Source organism: Lepidochelys kempii, chromosome 1 (genome assembly GCF_965140285.1).
Source record: "Lepidochelys kempii isolate rLepKem1 chromosome 1, rLepKem1.hap1, whole genome shotgun sequence".
Taxonomy (NCBI): Eukaryota; Metazoa; Chordata; order Testudines; family Cheloniidae; genus Lepidochelys; species Lepidochelys kempii.
In genome coordinates this window covers 242,028,846-242,046,024 of record NC_136380.1, presented here as the reverse complement: position 1 = coordinate 242,046,024, position 17,179 = coordinate 242,028,846, and the positions used below count along the sequence as shown (strand labels likewise).

The 17,179-nt window shown below is 42.1% G+C and overlaps 2 protein-coding genes across 5 annotated transcripts in view; one reads left to right on the top strand and one right to left on the bottom strand.

Moving 5' to 3' along the window:
- The window catches only part of DCP1B (decapping mRNA 1B), a 63,951-nt gene extending 52,599 nt beyond the window's left edge, over positions 1 to 11,352 (bottom strand). Inside the window, exons 1-4 of one of the 4 annotated variants that reach the window (XM_073320100.1) lie at positions 11,147 to 11,164; positions 7,280 to 7,320; positions 6,438 to 6,582; positions 3,687 to 3,814 (exon numbers count right to left, since the gene is read on the bottom strand). In XM_073320100.1, the coding sequence (XP_073176201.1) occupies positions 3,687 to 3,783 (97 nt within the window). In that variant the 5' untranslated portion in view covers positions 3,784 to 3,814; positions 6,438 to 6,582; positions 7,280 to 7,320; positions 11,147 to 11,164. Of the gene's footprint in view, positions 1 to 3,686; positions 3,815 to 6,437; positions 6,583 to 7,279; positions 7,321 to 7,996; positions 9,697 to 11,146 lie in introns of those variants that run through there. The other 3 variants (XM_073320109.2, XM_073320082.1, XM_073320091.2) reach the window with 3 other exon arrangements.
- The window catches only part of CACNA1C (calcium voltage-gated channel subunit alpha1 C), a 704,641-nt gene that overhangs the window by 13,518 nt on the left and 673,944 nt on the right, over positions 1 to 17,179 (top strand). The window lies entirely within an intron of this gene.

Genomic DNA, 17,179 nt, shown 5'->3' with positions numbered 1-17,179 from the left:
CGGCTTCTAGTATTCATCCTTTACAAAGGGTCTAAGGGAAGTAAGTAACACAACATGAGCAAGTTTCACAAAGGAAAAAACCTCAGGAAAGGAGGGACTTGTTTGATCATCTCTTTGGCTTGGTAAAAGACTAAATTACCTACAGGAAGTTCCATAACACTCCTAATTGAGCAAATGGACACTAGGAAGATAAGTCTTAAGGGCGAGAAGTCACATGGACACTGGCCTCAGAGGCCTGATACTGTGGGGAGGACAGGTGAAAATCCATGGGATGTTCACAACTAGCCTTAGGTCCCAGAAAGCTAAGGAGCTCAGATCGCAGAGGGCTTGAATTTGTCCACTATCTTAAGATTGTGACTGTTTCTAGGGGAGTCCAACAGAGGAATTATTTTGCCCCCAATAAAGCACAAAGAGTTGCAGTTTGCACTCAGAGTGAGTGCTCAAACTTTTACTAGACTATTTTGGAGGGGGTTGGGGGGAAAGAGCAATAGAACAACCAGGACTCAAATATCCCTGCACCTGGAACATATTTGACAGTAATAAGCATTGGAAGTAGCCTGCTTATGGACTTACAACACAGTAAACCTATGACTCCTTTTATGCAGTCAACCACTCAAGCCAAGTGACCAACACAGGTGATTTCAGGTTCTGGTGGAGTAGCTGGCCTTGAGAAAATAAGTCTCCCCAGAAGGGAAGGTGGAAGGAACTTTTACAATACCAGAAGTACACTGGATGAGGATCTTGATGCTTTCTCTATCTTACCCTCACCAGAGGGAAGCATAAGCTAAGACGAAGTGCTATGGTTGCCAGAAGGCATTGGCTCTCATGGGTAAGGGATCCCTAATTGGAAAGAAGAATTTTGGGATCTTCATTTTCCTCTGGGTAACCATATATTGCCAATTCATGAGCATAGCTAATTTATGCAAAAACACATTTGTGTCACTGCTTCCCTGTCCTTTCTCTCCCATCCTCTTAACATGTTTGTTAAACATACATGTTGCATCTGATCTTTAAATTTAGATTGTAAACTCTTTATGTCAGGTACTGTTTCCTACTGTACACCTGTACAACTACTAGTACAATGGAGCCTCTAGGTGCTACGGTACTATAAATAATATAAATAAGTAACTATAATACTATGCTTCCCAACAGTTATTATTCTTCAGATGATTTGCGTTGGAATCCATCCTGTGTATCCTGCAGTCTAGTTTCCCATCTATGTGTATATAGCTGAGAAGGAGATAAGGTTTCTTTCTAACCACATATGGGTCTGGGAGAGTCTGCTGCTATGCCTCTTTTCCTGCATTCCCCAGTACATGACACAAGCGATTATAGGAACACTTTTTGTCTGCATTCAGTGCATTGCCCTTCAGGCTGCACTGAAATGCAGGAAAGCACTGCAGACTGCGCTTATTTTCTGGAGGTTAGTTAGTAACGTGTTTTTCCAATAGTCATAGAATGCTAGACCTTCATTCCACCTAATCCCTTCTCTTTTTCCCCGCCTCCCACCCCAGTCCCCTCCTTTCCTTATTCATTTATGTCTTCTCCTATTTTATTACTGTTACTCCCACAGTAATATGTTATAACTATATAGTATTGTCTGGATTTGTACTGGATGTTTGACAAGTTGTAAAACTGAATAATTCCAGAATTCTAATGGAGATCTCATGAAATGTGTGGTATTTGGAAACATATACAAGTTAATTCATTTACTTTTTTGTACTTTTCACTGTCTGTTTTTTCATGAAAACACACAAACAAACAAAACCAATAAAAAATCCATCACAAAGATCAGCAGCCCAGAGCTGCCTTGTGGCCAAAACAAGAATCCCAACTAGGCAGACCAATGAGCTACGCAGGGGGATCTAGAAGGGAGACTTACTTCAGGTCTAGAAATAGACACAAATAGCTTGAGCACTGACCCAACTGTAAGAAGTGTGCTTCAACAGCCAGAGTTGGAGGAGGTGCTATTATGATCTTGACGTTCTAAAATACTGGCACATCTTGCGGGCAATATATAGTTTACGTTTTGAGAAGAAAATTTAATGAATTATGCTACCATCAAATAATCCCCATTTTGTCTGTAATACAGTGCTCAGGGCTGTCTTCTTGTTCCCTCTATGTTAGTGTGTTTTACACCATTACAATAGACTGTTTCTCACTATCCTTAATTATTGTTTCTCACTGCTGTAAAGAGACACCAGGTTAGTACAAATGGCTAGATCTTATTCTCAATTTTTAAATCTAACAACAAAAAGTAAGTTTTAAGCATATACACACAAAAAACCCCACTGGCAATTTTTACAAAGTTATATATATATACATAACATAAGGAAAATACTTTGCATGTATATAGGTAAGAAACTTAAAAATCCACCAACTGGAGTGATAACTAGTCCCTACCTTACTTACCGATCTAAAATCTTACCAATGGCTACAAGTAGAGGTGTGGGGCAGCCTGATGATGTCCTCTGGATTTACTTTCAGTTTCTCTGGGAAATTTCAAGGACCACCATTCACCTCTTTTTCAGCTTTTCAGATACTTTCAAAAGGTAGAGGATTTATTGACTATTCATGATGTTCTCACTTTTCCACAATCATTTCTACCACACAGTGAGTCAGAGCCACTGAATTCTTTCTTGCTGCATTTTCCTGCTTCAAATCATATTTGGGAATAGATAGTCTCTATGATGCATATACCCCAATGTGCTGCAGGTGAGATATACTATGACATATCTTCCAGTTCTATCACATCCAACTGGAACACTTCTAGATTTCAGATGGTCACAAAGGCAGGTTCAGAGGATTCCATACAAACTGTTTTCAAGTTTAGGACCTGAAGACAAGCCTGTGCCAGGGTACAGATCTCCTGCATGAGTGCAGAGACATAAGCCTTCATTTTCTGAACCACGGGCTCCTGCAGGCAAGCTTTGCTTTGCTACAGTTTGAAATGGCCTCTTGGGCAAACTAGCTCCTGAGAGCTTCAGGGAGCTCTTGGCCCTTGTCTGTGACAGTCAAATGGCTCCTATAACCCCAGGAAAGACTGAACCTTATATACTGCTAATATCTGCAAATCCTAGGCATGGAATGAGCTGGTCAACCAAAAACAGATGGACAAACCTTCCTTCCTTCCTTCGAGCAACAGTCAATAACATCCACTAGTTTGCTAAAAGGGTAGGGAGCTGTAGCCAAACCAGAAGGCAGGGTTTTGAATTGGCAGTGTTTTTCCAGTGTTGTGCGGCACACACAATGAAATCAGAGATCAGCTATACCACCCCATCTTGAGTGGATTCCCCTTAAAGGAAGTCTTCCAAACACCAAGTCAGACATACTCAAAAAAACATACTGCATAACAAGATTTCTACATATATCTATATTACACTGTATTTTAGCACATAAAGTCTACCATTTGTCAGCTAAGAGACAAATTAATGGCTTAACTATGTTTAACTACTTTCTCAAGAAGAAAGGCACTTTGATACAAAGAGCTAATCCTCCCTTGATTTGGCATGTCAAATATCGAAATTTGCCTCTCCGGGTTGCAATTCCTGAACAAGTCAATGTCAGCTCGAAAGCCATAGACTAAATGCACTAGCAGTCATTGGAATGCTTTAAAGAGGCAAATTTTGTAAGGAAGAGTTTATTTCTCAAACACTTTACCCAATGGATAGAAGAAAGAGACTCACATCTGGCATTTCTGTAAAGCAGAAAAGGGTCCTGCAGCTGGAAATCTAGGTCTTTAGTGATGGGTTCTGTGCGATTTTCCATGCTCAGCCTGTTCATAATGGTGAAGCCATGCCTGGGAGAAGCTGATCTGTAAATTACCAAGCAGAAATCATAGCAAGTTAAGGAAAAATATGAGTACCCCTTCTTTGTCAGACAGTGCTCCAAAATTATTATTTCAATAGAAGCAGTTATATAAAATCTAACTATGTTGCCAGGGAGGAAACTGAACAACAGTCTTGGAGCCTGACAGAATTTTTGGTTCCTTTGTGAAATCCTTTTGCTTTCTTCAAACCCCTAAGCTCTGTATGAAAAATGACATAGATAACTGTGGCCACTATGATTGTTTTTTTAAACAGTCTGCAGCATCTGAGGTGCTATAGTTTGAGTCTCAAAGCCTCTAGTCATAATCCTAACTATTTGTGCATGCAAGTTACAGCAAGTTCTAAGGCCTACAACTTTAGGAACCGGCGATAACTTACTAACGTAAAATTGTCCTCAGAGCATTGGTGTTATAGTATCCAAGAATCAGAACAGGTCTACACCTTCCCACTGCAGCAGAAAATGGATATTGGAGAGACAGTTGTGGGACAAAATTAATTAAAATTTTTACTTTTTTCTTTAATACACAAAGATAATGAATTATTCAAGTCACTCCAGATTTTCAAAACTCCCTAAGTGACATAAGAGCAGAAATCCCACACTACTTCCAATGCTAATAGGAGATGTTACTTTGGAACTGAGTTTGACAGTGATGGACAAGACACTGACTAAATGTTTGGGATAAGTGCCAAGTACAGTAATCACCAGCGGGTGTCTTCATTAACTCCAAAGCACAGGAACCTGCATTACAGGAAGGGAGGCAACAGAAAAAGAAACAAAGGGTGGAAGTGATAGAAAGAATACTTGATGGTAATAGCCAGAATTGTATTTCTCTGAGTCTTTTAATGTTATCCCTAGCAGGTCTCATGTTTGACACTTAGTGTAAAGATATTTTTCACAGTTCACAAAGAGGAGCAGGTGATAAATAAACCAGTTTATTTAACTGTAATGCTAGACATTTTCACATTTCCAAAATAACGGTGAGAATGGATTTGTTACTACATCATCTGCAGAAAGGAATTCCTCAGTTGTACCCAACCCAGTTTCCAACAGATACGAACAGATGATTTTTATTGTGATAAGACCTAAACTTTATAAGCCTTTTCAACATCAACTGACACTAAAATGTGAAGGGGACTATTTAGTTATTGTTTGTAAAGTGATCTAAAAAGAAGAAGCCCTATGTAGAAGAGCCAAATATTATTACCCGGGAAAACAATGCTCTAAATGAATAAAACTAGAGAACATAATTAGATAGGGGTATGAGACTGGACAATGCCAAACCACATTAAATTGTGCTGTGTACGCTGGTGTACTTGGCATTTTCTGCTCAGAACTGCTAAAAGCCAAGGATCCATTGAAAATAAAATCATGTATTCTCTTATCAAAGAGAAGGAAACTAGGGAAGGGAGTGACAGAAAGAATACTTCATGGTAATAGCCAGACTTGTATATCTCTGAGTGTTTTAGCATCATCCCCAGCAGGAAGCAGATATTTGACACTTAGGGCTTGTCTTCACTACCGGGGTAAGTTGACCTAAGTCATGCTACTTCAGCTACGTGAATAACGTAGCTGGAGTTGATGTAGCTTAGGTCGACTTATCCTGATGCCTTCACTGAGCTGCATCGACAGGAGACGCTCTCCGGTCAACTTCCCTTACTATTCTTGGAGTGCTGGAGTACCAGGGTCGACTGGAAAGCTCTCTGCCGTCTTCACTGGACCCACTAAATTGACCCTTGCTGCATCAATTGCAGCAGCATCCATCTCCCGGTAGTGAAGACCAGCCCTTAGGGTAGAAACATTTCCTCGAAGTAGTCTTTCAAAATAAAGATTATAGTTTTAGTCTATCGCTTTTCATTTTTGTAAAGCTCTTTATTTTATTAAACTCTTTTTTTAACCATGTATTTTTCAGTTTAATTATGTAATTGAATGTCTTCATTCTACTTTCCAGCCTGTGCCTTTATTTCCTACTTAAAGGCAAGGGCTGGGAAAGGGTTAACTCTTAGTGCTGTGATTAAGAATATAGGGGGAACTGAGCAGAAAAGACTGCAGCTACTAGACTGAGACACTGCAACAGGTAAGTGAATATCCTTCCTCAACTTCCTTCTTCTCAGGACTCAGAAAAGGAACTGGAGTGGTGGAGAGACTAGAAGCTGGAGGCTAGTTGCAGACAGCTCCAAAATTCAGGTCCAGTGTACAAGAGAATCATATTCCTGATTCAGAGTGGGCAAGGCACCTTTGATCTGCCAGACTCTGCCATAAGCAGCAGAAGCAGGAGCCAGTTCCTTCCTCCAGCCGTGGCAGATACAACAGCATCTCTTACTTCATCCATTCTTGTTCTTCTCTACACAGATCAATAGAAGAGTGGGTGTGAGGAGGTGCTGGTACTGACTTCTACTGCTGGGTAGGAAGGAGCCTAGAGATCAACGTAAACTCCCATACTCCCTAGTAGAAGGTTGGGTCCACTGTACACCTGGCCTCACATGCTGTTTGTCACCTCCATATCCCTCTCTTCCTGACTCAATCAGGGGGGCCTCCTGCCTCCTCAGTCCCCGTCATTCTCTTAGCTGGATCCTCAAGAGAAAAAAAACAGAGGGAGGAAATCCACTTACCTGTTTGACTACCCAAGCCTAACAGCTGCAACCCTATGTCTGCTAGCTGCCTGATCTTCTGCTCGTCACATCAACAGCAGGCAAATCATGATGCAACCCCCTGGAAGCCCAGCACACAGATGATAGAGAAGGCTTTGCAACATACCTGTGTGATACAAAAGATGAGACTAGATGATCTAATGGTCCCTTCTGGCCTTAAAATCCATTAAATTATTCCCCACCTCCCCAAACAACCCTGCCTTCAATTAAGAGGTGAAGAGCTAGAAAACAACAAATGTAATATAAAACTGAACCATGAAATTAAAACAAACATCCAGAGCCGTTAGAAAAGAGAGCCACTGAGAATATCTTAAACACCTGGGGTGAAACATGCATGATAACCACACTGTAAGTAATTTGATACCGAACGAAATGTAAGGAAAATGCATGAACTTTCCCCTAAGCCAGGAACCAATTACAATTGTATTAAGTCCTGACATTTCCTTAACCTTGATGAGTACTATTATTTACTCTGCCATTTGGCTTTTTTGTTCTGCAACCTTGTTACAGACAAATGTTACATCCTACTTTAAATAGAACATTGTCAAGATTTATCAGATTCATCAGCACTGAGATCTAAATTACATTTCCAAACCTTATCCACATGAACACGTACAAAGTGACGTTCTCCTTTTCAATGATCCCTTCCCTGCATTGTCTCTGACAATTTCAAACTAACTTAAGTTATTCTTTTTCACCATGTAATAAGACAGGATTTAGAGTGGTTACTTAAGGATTCTTTTTAGCAGGCTTTTCTACTTCCATAGATTTTATGTTCAGACATTAAAATACAACATTCTCACCTTGTGTAAACAAAGAGTGTTCCTTCCACATCAGTTTTCTCCTAAAATAAAAGAAACATTCAAGTAATTCAAATGAAAATTCATAAGGTGAAGGAAAACCAATGTTTTCCACAAAACAATCACATAGTATCAGCAGCAGGTATAAGACACACACTGGTATAGCGAATTTAACGTATTGGATCATTAATACAACAAAGACAGCAGTAAAAAGGGATTATCCTTATGAAGAGGAGAAAAGTGGATTTACTGCCATAGTCATAGTCCATTGCTGATGAAGCAATAGGAAGCACAGGAACTATTACTTTGTTAACCATAAATAAGCCACCACTATCTTCCTTTTACCAAAGACCATCACAGTTACATATCTCTGACTGAAATGAGGAAATAATTAAACCAAGTTTCAGGGATTTGCTAGTAAGAGATTACAACTACCATAGTTCCCCTTCATCCTTCAGCTGAATCAGGTCTTACGGTAAGACACGAAAACCATCAGCTCTGTATTTTTTTCTTTTTAGTTCCATTTTTTTTTAAAAGAAAAAAAACTCACAGTTGTCTTTTTATCTAATTTTTTCTCCTGATATCCTGTCAGCCAAGATAATTGATGAGTTGTCATTTTAATAAAGAAACATCAGCGTCTCTACCTGATCTACTGGATGTCAGAAAGCGCCAGTACATTTATGCATCTGCATTCCATTTGACACATAATATCCCACTTACTTAAAATATGTAAGTTTTTCTGGTCCAGGGACAAAAATTTTGGAGACAAGCTCTTTGGGATCCTTCTAGATGAAAGATACTGCATAAAATCTGTCCACACAAAGATAGAGTTACATTTGAAAATCATGCCTAAACATAGTTCCCCTAAACCAGTTTTGATCACTGTTTAACCCCATCAGCATTAGCTAATCAGGAGTGTTAAAAATGGATTTGGGGAAAAAACTTTAAGTAAGTTTTCCATACACAGCTCTATTTGTTGTATGCACAGGGGTTAGATGAAAATCATTATCACACTTTGACCCAAGCATATTCAGTCTGACAAAATATTAATGGGTCACTCAAGATAATCTTTTTTTTTTAAAATATCATCTGTATTACTAATGTCTTATATTTCTTAAAATCGGATATAATTGTCAATATTTATTTTTTGCCCGTAACTCAGTGTGGACTTTGAAAATGGATTGGTAAGCTTCACCTCCTCCTAGTATCAATTTAACTTTCTTATCCTCATGTATCAGCACATTGCATTTGTGGGTTTTTTCCCTTTCCTCTCTCTCTCTCTCTCACACCGCAGGGTAATACTGAATTAAACTGCTATTAGGTTTCGAAGGACTTTCTTAAAAAAATAAATATCCATAACATTTATGTTTGAGGGGTGACTTACTCAAAATTGTCTATTTAAATAAGATTCCAGTCCTATAATCTGATTGTTATCAGGGTCTGCCCATTCAATCACCACTGCAGAGTGCCACTGAAGACAACAGAAGCCTGTACAGGCATACTTACACAGAGGAGATTGCAGGATCAGAGTTTAGACATAAAGCGCTACAGCGTATAATGTTAAGGTTGCACAATTAAAACAACAAAGAGACAGGAAATGCACGAGTTAAGATTCCCAGTTATATATCTTATATGTTTTATGTGTGTATAATATTTTAAGGAACAGATTTTAAAAGAAAAGCAGGACTACAAAACACTACATATGTGCAATGCAGCTGAGTTAGTTTTTCTGGAAATCGTTTAACTTTTGCATTTACTGTCTTTTTATCATTTCTGACTAGATAACCTTAATGCTGCATTAACATTATTTATTTAATTTTCTCTTTCTTAAATGGTTTAGGTAGTATCTGCTTTCTTTTGGCTAAAAGTCCTTAATATATGAATGAAGAAAATAGACAAAATTTAAGATAGAGGAAGGAAAGGAGAAAGAAAAGAAATGCAGAGAAAGCTTGTTCATTTCAGCTTGTCAACGACATACACCAGTCCAGTTCTTTAACAGAGTGTGCACTGGGTTAACTAGGAGGCACCAATCAGTAGCTATTACGTGCATTGAAATGAGTGCTTTTCTGAGGAGGAAAAGCCCTTATTAATGGTCCATCTCTCTATGAGTGTCCATTTTGCATTAGATACGTCCACAGTGCAATTTTCAAATGTTCAGAATTTTTAGATTAAAGGTTGAAATTTCCAACTACTTTTTTTTAAATTTTATCATGGACATTTCTCCTCACCAAAGATTAGCTTGATGCCAAGTTTCAAAGTTCAGCCATATTTGAGTTTCTTCTCCAAAAACAAATCTGGCCTTTTTTTTTTTTTCTAAATTATAAACACACAGAGGCTTAGGCTGTATTTTTTCATTGCATACAACTTCCAAAAACAGCTGACAAGATTTCTGTCAATTTTCCCCAAATAAATAACTTTTGGGAAGAGACCAATTGTGGAAATTTTTAAACAAATGGAGAATTTTATGAAGTTTTAACATATGAAAATGAGAGGATAACAATTGAAACTATATTGTATTTGCTTTCAAATGAATCCACTAGACAGTGCAATGAACTGGAAGAGACTCAGGAGAGAAAGGAAGTTGGTTCAATGTGTATGGTTCCTTGCTGTGGCCCTGATCTATCAAATAACTTAAGGCTTGTCTATGCTGTAGCTCATGTGCTTTAAGGGGGTCTGAGTTCTAAAGCCCACTAACCTGTTGTGCATTACTTGTAGGGTGACCAAATGTCGAAATTTTATAGGGACAGTCCCAATATTTGAGGTTTTTTCTTATGTAGGCTCCTATTACCCCTCCCCCCCACCTCCTCTCCTGATTTTTCACCCTTGCTATCTGGTCACCCTAATTACTTGGTCCATGTAGGCCCTGTTGGTGTGAAACAGCACAATGTCAAAGTGCACTAGGGAATCTTTAGTGCGCAGAGGGTCTACATGAACCAAGAAACACTCAACACATTCGTGAGCTTTAGAACTCACACAACACCCCCATAGAGCACACTACCCCACGTGCAGACAAGATCTTAAGTATGTACTTAACTTTAATTGCATGAGAAGTCCCACAAACTTCAGCATGTTAAGCACATACTTAAATCCTTTACTAGATCAGGGCTTCTATAAACAGTATTCTTATTATGAAGATTTGTTGTATTTGCTGCTTCTTGACCATTGGTACCCCATTATTGGTAACACACACACACTATTCCATAGAGCGTTCCAGCTACAATGCACTTTCCATAGAACACTGTATTGTATTCGTACACTATATACATATAGACTATATGCTCTTCAAGGCAAGGACTTGTTACCTGCTTTAGCACACATTGTTTAATAGGCACCCCTATGAATTTAAAGTTCATCAAGCCAGCATGGGGGACGGGTGGGGGCGGGGGACGGGACGACCACCTCTTCTTTCTCCCAGCGATCCTCTCACCAGCTTTTGACTGGTGCTTAGTTTCAGAATTTGTGCAGGTGAGAACCAGAAACGGTTATTTTTCCCTTTCGGGTTTCACAGTGGACGTGGACCTTTATAACTGAGCATATTTTATAAGTTAAAGAAAAGAAATACACCCCCAAGACTTTCAGCCACGATCCCTCTCCTTTCCCTCCCAGCTCCCTCACTCCCCAAGTGTGTGTCTGTAGGGGGTGTCTTCCCGCTTCGTGCCCTCCCCATGTCGGGGTGTGTGTGTCCCCACTGCCTACTCTCCCCGAACCTGTATATGTGTGGGGGAGGGGTCTCCCAGCTCCCTCCCCACTCCTAGCCCCCCCCCCCGTGTGTGTGAGAGAGAGAGTCAGTGGGTCTCCCCGCTGCCTGCCCTACCCCCGGGCATGGGGGGCTCCCGGCCCTGGGCGGGGGGAGGGTCTCATCTCACGCACCCACTCGTTGGCGCGGTGCCCGAAGGTGTAGAGCGCCACCTGGCTGGCCACGTCCACGATGCTGCTGATGTAGGGGTCGTGGCGCTGCAGCGCCGCCAGGCTGATGTCCAGCCCCTTGCCCAGAAGGGCGGCCCCGGCCACCGCCGCCGCCATTTTGCCTCCAACAACAACACTCACGGCGCGCTGGCTGGGCATGATTAATCTAAAGCCGAGAACAAGATCGAGCCCTTCGACAGAAACCAGACGCGGTAGTCGCGCGCCGAGCTCACATTGCTCAGGATTGTTGCCATGAGCAACAAGATAAACTCCCCAAGGGCCTGGCCGGGCTCTCTGTGCGTAACCCAGAGGGCGGGGCCTGCAGGGACCTGACCCTGTAACGACCGGCCTCGCACAGCCCCCGCGCGAAATCCAGACTCTTCTGAGGGGCACCCTGGGAGGGCATGTACATGCAGGCACCGGCACATGTGCCCAGCAGTGTACAGAGACTGGTATTGCCAACCTCCATTGTCCCCAAACCATTAGCCAGGCCTCCCAAAATCATAAAAATGGCTCAACAATAATAATTTTTAGATTATTTTTATTTGTTTCCTGGTGGTGGAGTCTTTAGGGTTCACGTTTAACAGATTTACTCCATAACCTGGAGGACTACAGACTTAGGGTTTTTGTTTTATGTTTTTAAATGCAAGTTGAGAGTCTCTGAAAAATCACTTGATTCCAGCTGCTGGGGATTCAAGAAAAGCATTGATAATTCATTTGCAAACTTAACACCATCAATTTAGGCTTGAATAGGGACTGGGAGTGGTTGGCTCACCCAAAAAGCAATTTTCCCTCTCTTGATATTGACCCTCCTCATCAATTATTGGGAGTGGATCACATCCACCCTGACCTAATTGGCCTTCAACATTGGTTCTCCACTTGTAAGGTAATTCCCTTCTCTTCACGTGCCAAAATATGTTTATGCCTGTTTCTGTAATGCTCACTCCATGCATCTGACGAAGTGGGGTTTTTACCCACGAAAAGCTTATGCCCAAATAAATCTGTTAGTCTTTAAGGTGCCACCAGACTCCTAGTTGTTTTAATGAAATGTTGAGACTGGGCAATCCGGAGTTAGAAACATAGGCACATATACATACATATGTGCCCATAACATATATAGATACAGACACACATATGCACAGAAATACACGCATGCCCTAGGGCACACATAGGCATAGATGTATATGGGCATGTACACTCATACCTCTGAGTATACAGACACACCAAAGAATCAACACACAAAAGTACCCATGAGAGAGCATACGAAGCCATACATGTCTGTAGCATAGACACACATACACATTTGAATGGGCATGTATATATATGTTTGGACATACACACATGGGTGGGTATACACCCATGGCTATGTGTGCTCATATTTGCCAGCATACATCTATGGACCTACTTACTCATCTGAATCAGCTATGAAATAACACAAGTGAAGCTCATCAGTGGTGAGGCACCATGATTAGAAACAGCTGGACAATATATTTTCCTCCAAAGGTAAGCAGTCCAGTGCCCTAACATCAGTCCAAAGTAAGTAAGGTATAGTGTTTCATAGACTAGGGAAAGAAATGCTGTGGTCTGGAAACTTCAGGAGGAAGATGGGAAGAAAACCAGTGAGTAGGAAGGGTGACAGTTAGGCATTCCTTGCTGCCCAAGTGACAAGCAGATGTACTCAATTCTTTCTGCTGTTTAAACCCTCCTGGATTCCCTAGTAACAAGACCGCCCCTCCCCTCACTGAATCCTCTCTGGTGTGCCAATCCTTCTTATGGCCATTAGTGGCAAATACATCTAGCACCTGCTGCAGATGTCACACACTGACAAGGCCCCCAATTTGTCACTGAGGCCTGGGAGAATTAAGCTCTCTCAACCTGACTTCTGTAGCTGTCCAGGCCTTTTGGTACCCATACTACTGATAATATTGAAAAAGGTTTTCCTATTTTGTATTGCAAAAATCTAGTCAACCTAACTCCAAAAGAGACAGAATATAATGTAGAAATTGGTTTGAAACGGATTGTTCTTTCAGATTGTAAACATTCACTCATGGTTACAATTTGGCATTCCAGTGTAGGTCTGAGTCTGTTATTGTACAACATTTTAATCACAGTTACTGTTTAATACAAATTATTGTTTATATACCTTTTGAATTCTGGGAATGAATAAAAGCAGAAGTTGGTAAGATTGTTTCTGTTGTTGCCCATTTGGTCTGACTGAGTGGCTAATCAATATTTAGAGCATTCCAGGTTTGTTTCCATTAGGAGGAGAAATTGATTATAGGAGTCAGGTATATTCCTTGATGCAATCCTGTTTATTTACAAAGAATCTACAGAGTCCTGCTTTCCTGCACACAGAGGAAACAAACAACTGCAGGCAGTTTCCTTGCTCAAAAATCCCCAAGCCTGCCTTTCCAGTGCATTCCATGTCCAAGGAGCTGTGTCTCTCTGCTCCCTGTCAGGACCACATTCACAACTGCTTTTTTTCTTTTCTGATGGTTTTCTTTTTGCTTTCTATGGGTTTTCTCCTGGCTTCTTGCCTCTTTTACACACACAGCTTGCCAAACAATCCCTTACTCCTGGTGTCTGCAATCAGGGAACCCCTGAGCCCACACATCTTGGCGTTGGATGAGGCCTTGCCACATGATCCATTACCTTGGGCAATATCTTCTATTATTTACAACTATCTCACTACATTAAGGGGATTAATTGCTCCTGCTATTTAGCCTGAAACAAAAGTACACACCCACCAGTTTTGACCAGTTTTGTGACCTCTAGAGAACAAAGGCCTGCTTGATGGCAGCCATTAACATCTTACAACATAACACTATGGGCTTGTCTTGTGCTGCTGTAGTTCTTTAGTGAAGACACTACTACACTAATGGGATACCTTCTTCTGTTAGCCTAGTTAATCCACCTCCCCGAAAGGTAGTAGCTATGTCGGCAGGAAAGCTCTCTGGGCAACATAGAGCTATCTACACAGTGGATGAGGTCAATATAAGTATGTTGCTCAGGGGTGTGGATTTTTCACACCCCTAAGTGACGTAGTTATACCAATATAGGTCTATAGGGTAGACCTGGCCTGTGTTTAAAAAAAAATCTTGTAGGTACAGAACCTTGTGAATTCTCAATTCTCTACAAAAAATACTAAGCACTTCTCAGCAAAGATTTCATAACAAAAATCTTTAATTCTTTAAATGTGCTTGTTTGCTCACTTACTAATTCACTAAGTGAACAATCTATAACTGCTCTCCCAAATCAAGTTAGCTTGATTTTACTGGAATTTGTTTATGAAGCAAAGTGTTTTTTTAGCTTTGAAAATTTCATAATTTTATAAAGCACATAATTGTGAAATATAGAATCATAGAAATGTAGGGCTTGAAGAGACCTCAAGAGATTATCTAATCCAGCCCCCTGCACTGAGTGGGGCTGGACCACATATATCCAACCATCCCTGACACATGTTTGTTTAGACTATCTTTAAAAATCTCCGTTGACAGGGATTCCACAACCTCCCTCAACCAGATACAATAGCAGCTACTCTTATGTAGAGCTGGGTGAATTCTTTTTGGCAAATAGTAAATTCACAGAAAATACCTTTACTGAGGAAGCAAAACTATTTGCAAATTTGGGTAGAATTCAGTGCATAGTTTTGGCCGAAAACAAACAAACAAAAAAATTGGAAATGGTACCACGTTTCATTTCAACATTTCAGAAAGAAAACATTTTGAAACAAATGAAATGAACAAAATGTTTCAACTTTTTGTTTAGCAATGGCCTTTCATTTTGAAATTTAGCTAATAACAGCGTTCAACCTAAGCTTTCTCCCCAGGTGTGACTGCTTCTAACGTTTCTCCTTCCGGGTTGCTTAGTCCACACCTCAGTTCTCTCTGTCTCAGATTCAAAGTGCCTCTGTGTAGTGAGTTACTCCAGCCCCCCTTATATCTTGGGTGGAGTTAAGCAAGCCCCCACCTCAAAGAGCAGGTCATTTAGACTCAGTATCTAAGAACATAGGAATGGCCATACTGTGTCAGACCAAAGGTCCATCCAGCCCAGTATCCTGTCTACCGACAGTGGCCAATGCCAGGTGCCCCAGAGGGAGTGAACCTAACAGGTAATGATCAAATGATCTCTCTCCTGCCATCCAGCTCTACCTTCTGACAAACAGAGGCTAGGGACACCATTCCTTACCCATCCTGGCTAATAGCCATTAATTGACTTAACCTCCATGAATTTATCCAGTTCTCTTTTAAACCCTGTTATAGTCCTAGCCTTCACAACCTCCTCGAGCAAGGAGTTCCACAGGTTGACTGTGCGCTGAGTGAAGAAGAATTTCCTTTTATTTGTTTTAAACCTGCTACCTATTAATTTCATTTGGTGGCCCCTAGTTCTTATATTATGGGAACACGTAAATAACTTTTCCTTATTCATTTTCTCCACACCACTCATGATTTTATATACCTCTATCACAGGGGTCTCAAACTCAAATGACCACAAGGGCCACATAAGGACTAGTACACTGGCCCGAGGGCCGCACCACTGACCACCCAGCTGCTGCCCCGCCGCCACTCCACCCTTTCCGTAAGGCCCCGCCCCAGCCCCACCTCTTCCCACCCCTTCTCTGCCCCCATTCCAACCCCTTCCTTGAAATCCCCACCCCAACTCTGCCCCCTCCCTGCCCCCAGAGGGTGCAGGAGGGGTGCAGGGTACATCAGGGGGCTCAGAGCAGGGGGTCAGGGTGCAGGGTGAAGCAGGGGGTCGGGGTGCAGGAGGGGTGTGGGGTGTGTCAGGGGGCTCAGGGCAGGGGGTTGGGGTGCAGGAGGTTGCAGCAGGGGGCTTAGGGCAGGGGGTTGGGGTGCAGGAGGAGTGTGGGGTGCAGCAGGGGGCTCAGAGCAGGGGGTTCGGCTGCAGGAGGGGTTTGGGTGGCGGGTCTGGCCCGGCGCGCACCAGGGGCAGATCAGGCTCCCTGTCTGCCTGCCCTGCTGCCGCGGCGCTCCGTGAAGCAGCCGGGACCTGCGGGGGTGGGAGGCCACAGGGGTCTGTGTGTTGCCCTGGCCGCTCCTCTAGGTACCTCCCCCAAAGTGGGGAACCGCGGCCAATGGGAGCTTCGGGGGAGGTACCTGGAGGAGCAGCCAGGGCAACACACAGACCCCTGTGGCACCCCCTCCCGCCCCAGGTCCTAGCTGCTTCCCGGAGTGGCGCGGGGGCAGGGCAGGCAGGTAGGCAGGGAAGGAGCTTGCCCTGCTCTCAGTGCGCACTGGGCCGAAGCCGCTCTAGGTAAATGCTGGGGGGGTGAGAGGGGGGCCGCAGGGAGCTGGCGGGCCGCAGAAAATAACCCCGCGGGCCGCGTGTTTGAGACGCCTGCTCTATCATATCCTCCCTTAGTCTCCTCTTTTCCAAGATGAAAAATCCTAGCCTCTTTAATCTCTCCTCATATGAGACCCGTTCCAAACCCCTAATCATTTTCGTTGCCCTTTTCTGAACCTTTTCTAATGCCAGTATATCTTTTTTGAGATGAGGGGACTACATCTGTATGCAGTATTCAAGATGTGGGCATACCATGGATTTATATAAGGGCAATAAGATATTCTCTGTCTTATTCTCTATCTCTTTTTTAATGATTCCTAACATCCCGTTTGCTTTTTTGACTGCCGCTGCACACTGCATGGACATCTTCAGAGAACTATCCATGATGACTCCAAGATCTTTCTCCTGATTAGTGGTAGCTAAATTCATCCCCATCATATTGTATGTATAGTTGGGGTTATTTTTTCCAATGTGCATTACTTTACATTTATCCACATTAAATTTTTTTTGCCATTTTGTTGCCCAATCACTTAGTTTTGTGAGATCTCTTTGAAGTTCCTCACAGTCTGCTTTGGTCTTAACTATCTTGAGCAGTTTAGTATCATCTGCAAACTTTGCCACCTCACTGTTTACCCCTTTCTCCAGATCATTTATGAATAAGTTGAATAGGACTGGTCCTAGGACTGACCCTTG